Source organism: Sorex araneus, chromosome 2, assembly GCF_027595985.1.
Source record: "Sorex araneus isolate mSorAra2 chromosome 2, mSorAra2.pri, whole genome shotgun sequence".
NCBI classification, from domain to species: domain Eukaryota; kingdom Metazoa; phylum Chordata; class Mammalia; order Eulipotyphla; family Soricidae; genus Sorex; species Sorex araneus.
Genome location: NC_073303.1, coordinates 53,368,757 through 53,381,152, shown reverse-complemented (window position 1 = coordinate 53,381,152; position 12,396 = coordinate 53,368,757). Strand labels below are relative to the sequence as shown.

General features: G+C 40.4%; 1 protein-coding gene across 4 annotated transcripts in view; it reads left to right on the top strand.

Moving 5' to 3' along the window:
• ST18 (ST18 C2H2C-type zinc finger transcription factor) overlaps positions 1-12,396 on the top strand; it is a 147,398-nt gene that overhangs the window by 111,605 nt on the left and 23,397 nt on the right. For all 4 annotated transcript variants that reach the window (XM_055128756.1, XM_055128757.1, XM_055128758.1 and 1 more), the window contains exons 13-17: positions 1,542-1,657; positions 8,435-8,497; positions 9,456-9,524; positions 11,271-11,333; positions 11,550-11,630. In XM_055128756.1, coding sequence (XP_054984731.1) covers positions 1,542-1,657; positions 8,435-8,497; positions 9,456-9,524; positions 11,271-11,333; positions 11,550-11,630 — 392 coding nt within the window. The remainder of the gene's footprint in view (positions 1-1,541; positions 1,658-8,434; positions 8,498-9,455; positions 9,525-11,270; positions 11,334-11,549; positions 11,631-12,396) is intronic.

Below are 12,396 nucleotides of genomic sequence, written 5' to 3'. Positions count from 1 at the left end.
AGTGCCGCTTAAGATACTTTGCCAAAATATTTACCATTGTACGGCCTTGTGTAAATTAAATTATTAAATTGTTATCCAAGTAAGTAATGAAAACATTGAATTTGCTTTTGTGTCCAAGTTCAATGGTTAGAAATATTCTTCTTGGGGGAAAAATTTAGCGACTTTTATTCTATTTATTTTGAAAGTAGACTCAGGATTCTAAAAAATCATATTTTTCTACAATTTCATATCCATTTGATCTCATTTTTTTCTTAGATTATTGAAGATAAGTTTTTTACCTTTAATTTATCAGTACTTTTGAGATTTAGAGTACAGTTTACTATATCTTCATTCTATAGTCTTGTTTCAATCTTAAATTAATACAAACTAAATATTAAATTCATAAAGTATTATATTATGACAAAAGTTTAAAGATGAAAGAGTTATGTCATTGAGAAAAAAAAACATGAGTTTCTATAAGATTTTATATATCACAGAACAAATTATTTGAAAGGATCAGTGAACTTCCTTATGTAATCAAGATCATTATTAAGACAGGAAAATAAATATTCAACAATTAATTGTATTAAATGAATAAAGCATTGCAAGATAATAATTGACCAGAAGGAACTTAAAAGCAGGAAGTGCGTTTTTCTCCCGCTCTAGAAAAGCCCGTGCTCTCTCTTAAAATGTCTTTCTTTGAACACATCTCTCTTCTTTCCCCCTCACATTTCTCTAAGTATTTCTTTTAATAAAACTATTTTGCATCACTAAAGAAAAGAAAAACAAATAGTGATGTAAAATAAAATAAAATATTTATTAAGCCAAACATGAATTTAAATATTAAATTTAAATAATCATACTTATTTGTGAGATATTCTGCAACCTAAACTTTTTTCCTGTTGCTTAAAACTTTGTGTGACTCAATTTTACAATATTTCTTTCCCTTACCAATTACTGCTGTGTAGATAAACAGCTAGTAACCCTATGTCCTTTGTGAAGTACTTGTTATATAACTAACCATAAAAAATATTGTTAGGAGGCTGGAGAGATAGCACAGCAGGTAGGGCATTTGCCTTGGATGCGGCCAACCCAGGTTTGATTCCCAGCATCCCATATAGTACCCTGAGCACCGTCAGAAGTAATTCCTGAGTGCAGAGCCAGGAGTAACCCCTGTGCATCGCCAGGTGTGACCCAAAAGCCAAATATATAAATTTGTTATTATATTTATATATAATTTTATACAATTAAATTAGCAGCTTAATTATATATGCCATGAAATGCTTTTGTTGTTTCATTTACCAAAATATATCTAAAACTAGCCCCATAGATTAAATATCTTATTTATCACTTAGAATAAAAAATGTGTAGCAATCAGGATATAGCCTTGTGTTCATCATCTTATTATTTCACCTGTAAATTCTATGAGGAACATTAGCTACTAACTAGTATTAGCTATTTGGAACTCTTTAAGTCAAAACTCAAATTCTACTTTGCTAACTTCAAGTAAGTTGTCTTCTCAATGTTCTTTAATCCCTTCTGTGCATTCATTTTTTTTCCAGAAAGACCCAGTCAGCGCCCTAGAAACTTTAGAAGAAAAGAAGTTCCCTGGAGAGTCCTCTATTCCTAGTCCTAAACCCAAGCTCCATGCAAGAGATCTCAAAAAGGAACTAATCACGTGAGTGATGTGCAGTGGCACATTCTGTAAGATTCTGGAATAGAAAGTATCAAATAATTTTGTCATCATATGTCATCTACATAGTTTAGGAATGTCTTAGAGCAATTTCAGCCACTCAATAGCCGAATGTTGTGTAGGTACCTAAACCTATGTTCAGAACCATGAGGATCAGATCATAGTGAGAGACTGAGAAATGTAATTGATTAAAAACAATGAAAAGTGTTGATGTTCTGATCAGAAATTCTTTGCTTGCGATCCACTGATCCAAATAGAAACTATAGGCTTCAAAGAGTCTACTAACTTTATTAAACTAAAAAAAATATTTGGATAAGAGAGTTCATGGGTTGGAATAGAGAAGGGATCACTAAGAAAATGATGGCTGGAGGAACCAGTTGGGATGGGAGATGCATGCCGAAAGTAGAAAATGGACCAAACATGATGGCCTCTCACTGTCTGTGTTGCAAGCTATAATGTCCAAAAGTGGAGAAAGAGTATGGGGAATATTGTCTGCCATAGAGGCAGGGGGAGGGTGGGAAAGGGGGGGGTATACCCGGGATATTGGTGGTGGGGAATGTGCACTGGTGGAGGGATGGGTGTTTGATCATTGTGAGATTGTAACCCAAACATGAAAGCTATCTCACGGTGATTCAATAAAACTTAGAAATAAAGAGAGAGAGAGTGCATGGTTCCCAGCACCTTCTTAAAAAGTTTGATGGCTCAGAAAAGTTTAAAGACAAGGGATCTGAGTGCATTAAGTCCTAATGAAAGCTTTACTACCTTAAATAGAGGGACACGGGCAGAGAGAAGGACAAGGCTTTGTGGAGCGTCGCTGCTCAGTTTTGCCAAGAGCCAGACCTGGAGAGTGTGTGGGCGCAGAGGAAGCAGGACGGGGCCGGAGAAGAGAGTGGCTGCTTCCCAGGGTGTTAAAACAGCAAAGCAAAGAACGCTGTCAGTTTCAGGAAGCGCGGTGTGCAGAATTATTTGGAGGTCAGGTGCACTGCAGTGGTGGCTGGAGGCAAGAAGGCAATCGAAACTGTTTGCACAGATTCAGATGCAAGAGCGGGAAGGTGGGAAGGGAGCAGAGAGGAAGGAAGTGAGAGAGCAAAGGACAGGTAGCTCTGGGTGCTGCTGGACACACGTGCTGCAGGGCCCAGAGGGAGCGAGCCCCCCAAGAGGGCAGAAAGACGGGGACACTCAGGTGGGCTTCAGCTAGAAAGCTAATTTTTAAAAAAGAATTTAACACCCAGAATTAGAAAGGTTAAACCCCAAGAGGACAAATCTTCGGAAAACAAATCATAGGAAATGTTGGAGACAAGCCATCCTGAGGAGCGGAAACTAGAGACTCGGGGTTGGTACCCCGAGGAACTGCCACCCTCCCCTGCCCGATGGGGACCCAGCCCATCCCACACACACAGGGTCACTCGCCTCTCTGCCGTGTCTTCCCAGCCTCTCTCTCTTAGACAAAACTTCTTTTTCTAAAAAAATCATGCTAGGTGATACGGTTGCAAGACTGTTGGAAGTTATGGTAGTGATGTTAAAAGTGATAATGATGATGATGATGATGATGATGATGATGATGATGATGATGATGATGATGATGATGTTAAAAGTTACTGTACCTTCATCAGCACCAGTGTCCAGGACCCTCCCCCACCGACCCTCTGTCACCTCTGGTCTGATCTCCATCCCCCTCCCTTAGACCTTTCCTCCGACGCTAGTTAAGCACTTTCATAACCGAAGGTCAAGGCACATGGCACCTCTCGCCTGTTAGATTGTTTTGTTTGGGGGCCACACCAGCAAAGCTCAGGTGTTCCTCCTGGCTCTGCGCTTAGGAATTACTCCTGGTGGTGCTGGGGGCACCATATGAGATGCTGGGGATCGAACCCGGTTGTCCCCATGCAAGGCAGATGCCCTCTCTGCTGTACTGTCGCTCTGGCCCCAGACCTTTCCTTCTTAGACTCACGTGCAGGGCAGAATTTCAGAACCCATGCTGAGGCTTACCCCCTCCCGTGGCCACACTCTCCTCCCAACTCTGGGCATGAGGACCCCCTGATCTTGGCGTCCCCTGCACGCCCATCCCAGTGTCCACACATGCAGTGTCCTCTGTTCCCCAGGACCCTGGCTCCGGGGTCTCCAGCATCCGCCCTTGCTGTCTCCTTTTTTAATCTTCTCTCCATTCCATCTCTTCACTACCCCATCTTCTTTCCCCCAGTTTACATGTTCAGGGATTTAGTGATTTAGTCTTTAAGCCTCAAATAGTTTGCCGATTATAGGACATACACTGTGGATATTCAGTAAAATTATTTCCAGCCAATCCAGAATTGACTTGTCATACTGAGGTGGTGGGGGGTACTGGGGGATGCGTACACGGGAGGGCTCATGACTGTTCCCAGTTCTGGGCTCAGAGGATCCTGCGGTGGCAGAGATTGAACCCAGACACCCCCCCCTCCACCGCATACACTCGGTCAGTTCAGCTATGTGACTCAGTCTGTAAATGATTTTTAAATTATCTTAATTTTGCATTTCTTTAAGATTCCACTGGCTCAAATATCATGTTCCCTTATTAGTTTAATATTTACCTGGAATTTTGTGGCTGAAGTAATGGGACAGATGCCACTAAGCATTCTGAAATTTCTATTTCACTCAACATTGTTTCTTTCCCCAAATTATCTTGGAAGAGCCTTGTACCAATTCCCTCAGGAAGCTGATATTTCATTTTTAATCTTTTATGATTTTCAGCATATTATTTTGATTTTATTCAAAAATTGCATCCTTTTATTCCTTTAAAGATAGATTTTGGAAATTATCAGAGCCATTGCAAACTAAATGTAGTGTAAAAGATTGATAATTAGACTGCATTAGCATTCTGGACAGGAAAATAAAGTGATTATTTTACAGTGGGCACTTTTTGGTTTGAAGAGGGAAGATTCCTCTTCAAATAGGGAAGATTCCAACAGATTTTGAATAATTTTTGGAACACAGTAATTAATTCCCTGAAAATTAAACTCTAGAATGTCATGGTTCTCGTCTCATTTTACAGACAGGTGAGAAATATAACTACTTTTTGGTTCCACTCTGTCTTAATAATATATTTTATGTTTCTAAAAAAAAGGTACCTAATTGCTACTGAAAACAGGTTGTATAGGATTTTATGCTATGATTCACATAAATGTGCTTAGAGTTCTCATTGCTGAAGGAACCAGCTAGTTTTCTTTCTTTAATTTGAACACTTTCATTTGCAAATCTTCTAGAATATACCATGCAAATGGTATTGGCACATGCTATTGTGCAGGACTCTAATTGAAGATTTGTCAGCTACGAGCTTTTCCCACTGACTCCCTCCAATCTTTTTTAATTCCATGACCTCCTTCTAGCACCAAATTTTTGAGAAATTAAAAGTTGGCAGCCAAATAAATACACAGTTTATAAGTATGTTTCCTAAGCATTTATAGCTGACTTATTTAAAAAATCTTTGGCAGTTCTTTGCTTTTCCAAGCTCTTTTAATAGAAGTAGTTCAAAAAATAGAAACAACTTTTAAAATAATTGTAACACTATATTAAACACTGAGTGACAATTTGTGTTTAATATGAGGATTCCTAGGCAATCTCAAAGCATTTTTCAGGTTCTGAATATTCCGTATACTATTCTTTTTTTTTTAATTTTTGGGTCACACCCAGTGATACACAGGAATTACTCCTGGCTCTGCACCCAGGAATTACCCCTGGTGGTACTCAGGGGACCATATGGGATGCTGGGGATCGAATCCAGGTCTGCAGTATGCAAGGCAATGCCCTACCCGCTGTGCTATTGCTCCAGCCCATCAGTACACTATTCTGAGGAAAGATTGTTCTTCACTGCAAGATAACTCAGCTCAAATTTTAATTATTGTAACTTTCTACTGTATATGGTAAATATATGTATAGCTTCCACCCTTTATATTAGTCCATATATGAAAGTTGCCGGTGGACCCAGTGCTAAAAATAAAATACTATTAAACATCTCTGTAAGAGACAAATGTTCCAACTCTTATAGTTTCTTCATATTTCCTGAAAATTACTGAAAAGAGCCTTACAGGAGTACCAAACAATGCTTACAAAGTGATATTACTTAAAATCTTTACTATTTTAAACCTATCCCCAAATAGCTCTTTAAATTGGTAAATCGAGTGATTGAGACTTGTGGAGAAGCCTTCACTTTAGGAAGGACGTAAGAGAAACCAGAAATACGGATGGCGTGATGGACTGACACCCTGCAAGCTGTGCTGGCTCTTATTTTTCCAAAGGGATGGCTTTTGAGCAGTATCAGAGGAAAACAGATGACTGAGAAACAGAAGAATATATCATTATATAGAAGCTGAACTTCTCAGAATAATTCTTATTTCTAAAACACGCATAGGTATACAGATAGTGGCCAGTTTCTGAGATAAAATGCATAGGATTTGGCCTGAAATATATTATTTGAATGATATAATAAAGACAATTCGTTGTCGTTAATTGGGTTTGAGTAATTATCTTTATGGGTTTGGTTTGGCTTTTAGCTTTACTTCTGTCACCATGATTTACGATACTGAAGATGACAGGGTTCCATGGATGTAGCATTCCAGTACCAAAGCTCAGGGTGCCCCCTTGAAGCCCCTGTCCTCCCCAAGGAAGACCAATTCTCAGAGTTTGCTGCGTTGGGTCACTTTTTCTTCCCTCTCCTATCTCCTCTCCTGGGTGTCTTCACTCAGTTTGATATACTCCAGTTCCATCCACATAGCGGCAAATTACATGATTTTATCTTTGCTAACGGCCAAGTGGTAGTTAGTATTCCATTGTGTATATTGTCATAGTTATCCAGTTGTCTGTTCTTGGAGACTTGAGTTGATTCCAGGTTTTTCACTTTTGTGAATAGTGCAGCAATAAATATAGGAGTGCAAGTGTCTTTTCTAAATAGAGTTTTGGGGTCCTTGGGTTTGGTGCTGAGAAATGGAATTGCTGGGTCATATAGAAGTTCAATTCTCAATATTTGAGAAGTTCAATTCTCAAAATTTGAGAAGTTCAATTCTCAAATATTATTGCTTTCCAGAAGGGTTGAACCTTTTGAGATTCCAGCAGTAGAGGAGGGTTCCTTTCACCCCACCTACCTGTAATAATTGCTATTTTTAATGTGTTCCAGTCTCACTGGTATAAAATAATAACTCATTTTTGTTTTGGTTTACATTTCCCAGATAATTGGTGATGTAGAGCTTTATTTCAAACTATATTTTGACCATTTCTGTGTCTTCTTTAAATAAATTTCTGGTCTCTTCTCCCCATCTTTTGACGGGGAATGATTATTATTTTGTTGTTTCACAAGTGCTTTATATATCTTAGATATTAAGCCTTAATCAGATGAATGGTGGGAAAATATTCTGTCCCAGTATGTGGGGTGTCTTTTTATACTAGTCATTTTTGTTTTTGTACAACAAAGCTTTAATTTGATGTGCTACCATTTGTTTATCTTTGCTTCATTTGTTTGACCAATGACGTTGAATTATTGAATTCAGTTGACATTGAATTTACCTCTAGATTTAATGTCATAAAAATTCTGATTATGTTTTTCCTCAATATAATTTATCGATTTGGGTCTTACTTCAAGGTTATTAATCCATTTTGAATTGATTTTTGTGAGTGAGGTTTAAGATCATTTTTCACATGTTTACCCAGCATCATTTACCAATGAGATTTCCCTTGCTCTTCTCTTCTCTCCTTTGTCAAAAATTAGCTTTTTATATATCTGAAGACCTGTTCCTAGGCTCTCAATTCCATTCTGTTAGTCTGAGAATCTGCCTTTATTCTAGAATAAATAGTCTATTCTAGGGAATCTGCCATACTTTTTTATTATAATAGCTTTGTAGTATAATTTAAAGTTGGGGAAAGAGAAGCGTCCCATCTTCTTTTTAACATGATTGTTTTCACTGTTACTTCACATAAGTTTATAAATTTCAGCAGCATTTGGTCGATGTTTTTCTCTTTTAAAGTCTTTGATATTTTTATAGGGAGACAGAATTAAATCTTTATATTACTTTGGGTATGAGTGCCATTTTGTCAATTCCATCCTTCTGATACATAAACAGGAAATGTGTTTCTATTTCCTTGTGTCTTCTCATATTTATTTTTGTAGTGACTTATAGTTTCCCTTATAAAAGTATTTTACATCTTCTGTTAGGCTGAAATTTTTGTGGGCTTTGGATGAAATACATCACACGTTTTATTAACCAAGCTGTCTATTTCTTCCATATAACATGTCAGTTTACATTTCAGTCTTCTAAGATTTCAAATCTTTTCAAAGGTTTTCTCTTTTCCAGAAGGTCTTTAGAATGTTTATGAAGGATTTTCTTGTCTTTCTCTTTAAAAGCATCATAAAATTCTTTATATTGTTGGTTCAAATGTTTGTAGCATCACTATAGTTATTAACAATAGGGTTGTGATATTTGCTTCTTATCACATTATCACATGTGCATTTTTCAAAGAATTGAAAATAGCATGGATTGTTTAATCATAATATCAGTTATACATATATTTTTGTATCACTTTCCAACAGTCATTGAATCAGAAATTGGATGGGGGTGCTGAAAGCAAATCCTTAAGATGGTGCCAGTTTTCTTTTAGCTAGCATGCCAGTTCTTAAATAACATAAATCCCTAATTCACGACCATCTGTATAACTTATCTTGAGAAATAGAAGCTGCTTATTAAACAGAGCAAATGAACTCACAAAACATACTTGACTCTAATGGTACGCTTTTTGACCCAGATGCCCAACACCAGGATGTGATGGAAGTGGTCACGTGACAGGGAACTACGCGTCCCATCGGAGGTAATGATGGCCTCGTGCACAGTCTGTCTGGTGTCTCATTCTGATTAACTCTTCCATACTAGTAGACTTTCAATAAACAGAAACCTGACTATAAAGAGTGAGTAGGCAGCCCAGTGGTTGGTTTTGCTTTTCAAAAACAAGAGCTTCAGTCTTCAATCTTCTCACTTATGTGCTCTAGAAAATCATGATTATTGACCAAACACTTGTGGATTTTTTTTTACATTGTAGTATTGGTCACACACAAACCTTGGAGTGTACTTCAGCATCCCATCTCTGCTAGCTTTCAGACCCAGGGGAAATAAAACAGTAAAACGGTAAAACGTAACTTATTCCCACAATTCACAATTGGGGATATGACACACCCCCCCCATCCTGAAGAGAAAATCAAAATTTTTGGAATACTAAACAGTTCAAGAAGACTGTATTTAATCCTTCCACTTGCCTCCTCACTGAAATGATTGCCTTCTACCTGGATACTGGTTTAAAGTGTGGGCGTGGGTGGGGTACTGCCCACTGGTGCTTGGTGTCCTGTCCTGATGATGCTCAAGCCTTGGATCCTGGGCCCCGGGGTTCAGTGGTCAGCCTGGTGATGTGGCCAGGCAGAACAAGGGCCCACCAGGGCAGCCTGTGTGTGCAGTACTGGGGGTGTCAAACTCAGGACTTGCACATGCAAAGCCTGCATCCAGCCTCTGGCCAGTCACCCAGACCCGCTTAGAACATTTACGCTGTCATCCCTTGGTGATGCGATGGCCAGCATTCATTGGTTCATTGTGTCATCGACTTCTAGAGCACTGCTCAGGACAGCAAAGCCCGACTCAAACCCAGTCATTCTGTTCCTGATCCCAAGAAACCGGTACGCAGAATTGAGGTTCAGACACTCAGGATGCCATTTGGGTCAGACTTGTACGTTAGTATCACGTGTTGTTGCTTGTTGACTTTCTTTCTCATTCTTTTCTAGTGTTTCTGGATGTCCTTTGGCAGATAAGACTCTTAAATCTCTCATGGCTGCCAATTCCCAGGAGCTTAAGTAAGTGTTGGAGACGTGTCCTCCATGCCGTCCTCCGCTGTGGTACGGCTCTCGTCATTCAGGGCCAGTGTTGTCACTCACGAGACAAACTGTGCCTGCCAAGCCATAACCAACACTTCCTTTCACCCAAAAGTTTTAGTGAACCAAGACTAAATCACTTAAATCTCTCAATTTAATCTACTTGTTTTGTGGGGAGGGGAGTTCTACTTTACAACTATTTTTGAAGCAAATTATGTAATAGTTAGCAATGTAGCACTGTAGCACTGTCCTCCCATTGTTCATCGATTTGCTTGAACAGGCACCGGTAACGTCTCCATTGTGAGACTTGTTATTACTGTTTTTGGCATATCGAATATGCCACGGGGAGCTTGCCAGGCAGCACGTATACTAAAACTGAAATGATAATGAGAAGATGAGTATGGCCGCACGCTTCCTGGAGCTTGGTTTTATAGTCTCTGGATGTTGGCCGTTGGTGGGATTACACAACGCCGGGGCAGTCCCTGGGTGTGACCGACTAGTTTCTGGAAAGTGGGAAATCTGGGTGGAAGAGGTCCCAGACCCAATCCAAGCAGGCTTGGAGGTCTCAGCCCCAGGTCCCACACAAGACTCGTCTGAATGAGTGGAGAGGGGCCTTGAGCATGGCTGTGCCTAGGCTCCGGAGGTCTTCAGCCACGGGAGCTCTGCTCAGAGCAGGGAGGAAAACTGAAGCCCACCCCCTCCAAGGGGCCAAGGGAAGACAGCCAGGCATGGGGAAAAGAGACTCTATGCTATTTTTTAACATAGTAAAAAAAGAGAGAGGGGCTGGAGCGATAGTACAGCGGGTAGGGCATTTGCCTTGCATGCGGCTGACCCGGGTTTGATTCCCAGCATCCCATATGATCCCTTGAGCACTTCCAGGTGTAATTCCTGAGTGCATAGCCAGGAGTAACCCCTGTGCATCACCAAATGTGACCCAAAAAAGCAAAAAAAAAAAAAGAGAGAGAGAGAGAGAAAGAGAAGGAAAGAAGGAAGGAAGGAAGGAAGGAAGGAAGGAAGGAAGGAAGGAAGGAAGGAAGGAAGGAAGGAAGGAAGGAAGGAAGGAAGGAAGGAAGGAAGGAAGGAAGGAAGGAAGGAAGGAAGGAAGGAAGGAAGGAGAAAAGAGAAAGAAAGAAAGAAAGAAAGAAAGAAAGAAAGAAAGAAAGAAAGAAAGAAAGAAAGAAAGAAAGAAAGAAAGAAAGAAAGAAAGAAAGAGGAAGGAAAGGAAGGAAGGAAGAAAGAAAGAAAGAAAGAAAGAAAGAAAGAAAGAAAGAAAGAAAGAAAGAAAGAAAGAAAGAAAGAAAGAAAGAAAGAAAGAAAGAAAGAAAGAAAGAAAGAGAGAAAGAAAGAGAGAAAGAAAGAGAGAAAGAAAGAGAGAAAGAAAGAGAGAAAAAGAAAGAAAGAAAGAAAGAAAGAAAGAAAGAAAGAAAGAAAGAAAGAAAGAAAGAAAGAAAGAAAGAAAGAAAGAAAGAAAGAAAGAAAGAAAGAAAGAAAGAAAGAGTGAGCAGGGTGGTGGTGGCAGGGGAATGAATGCATCCAACTAAGGCAATGTCTACTGCACTTTTCGCAGTAACTACATATCTTACATTTTCTTTAAAAATCAATTCTTAAAAACGGCTAACTATATTTAAGCCGAAAACGAGTCGCACAGGAAAGCAAGGCCCTGTGTGAGCACCCCTGACTCCCTCTCTCTGCTCCGACCACCCGGGCTGACGTCCCCGTGTCTTGCAGGTGTCCCACCCCCGGCTGCGACGGCTCCGGGCACGTGACGGGGAACTACGCGTCCCACCGCAGGTGAGCTCGGGTCCCCCCACCCCGCCTGCGGGTCCTGCGCAGTCTGGAGGCCACCCTGGGGTGCGCAGGGCCCTGACCCTTGGGGGACCAAGCGGGATTCCGGGGGTGGCACCTGTCCCAGGGCGCCGGCCCCCAGAAGGAGCTGACGCCCAGAGCACCAGCAAGGCCAGTGGGGCCCGTGGTTGTGACTTGCTCTTCCTTGGGTGCTCGTTTCAGCTTGTCTGGCTGTCCGCGGGCCAGGAAAGGCGGCGTCAAAATGACTCCCATGAAGGAAGAAAAGGAAGACTCTGAGCTCAAGTAAGACCCAGGCAGCTGGCCAAGGGTGGGGTGGGGGGGTTGCCCCTGATTAGAGGTTGCCCTGTGAGTCGGGGGGGGGGGTACCTCCTTAACACCTTCAAGCAACAGTTGGGAATTTTGTAGGTCCAAGAAAATGTTCCTATTCATGGCTAAGGGAATACAGTTCTTTGATCCTGCGACAGAAAAAAAAGGGGAAAGTGTTTCCCGGTCGTTTTAAGGACAATACCATAGCCGGAAGTGTTCCAAAGTGACAAATTTAACAGCATTTGCCGCTGTTACTTTAATTTTTGTATATAGTGTTATCGAAATAAAATTGCCTCTGAGATCAATTCTACCAAATTCTACTTTTGTTATCTATGTAGATTTATATGCAGGAATTTAAATTTAACTCACTTGCTTTACAACACTTCTACGTACAATATTTAAGCATTTGGAAGCAAACTTCCTTCTCTGAGTGGCATGCTGTGTAAATCGGGGCAAACAGCCGAGATTCCATACTTCTGCTGTGTGTTCCGAGGCAACTCTGTACACAAGTGTTTCTGGAGCTGGAAAGTGTGGCTGTAAACATTGACACAAGCCTGACTTCATTTCTTGTAGAACAAGCGAAACTTACCTAAGTTCTTTAAGCTTTACTTCCCCCAACTGTTATAATGGTATAACAGCATTTTTTTTCTTTTTTGTCTCTTGAGTCTGGAGTATAAATTGCATGAAACAATAGATGGAAATCGCTTAGCTCCTAGCCTGTGGCCCACGACTGTTGCTAATA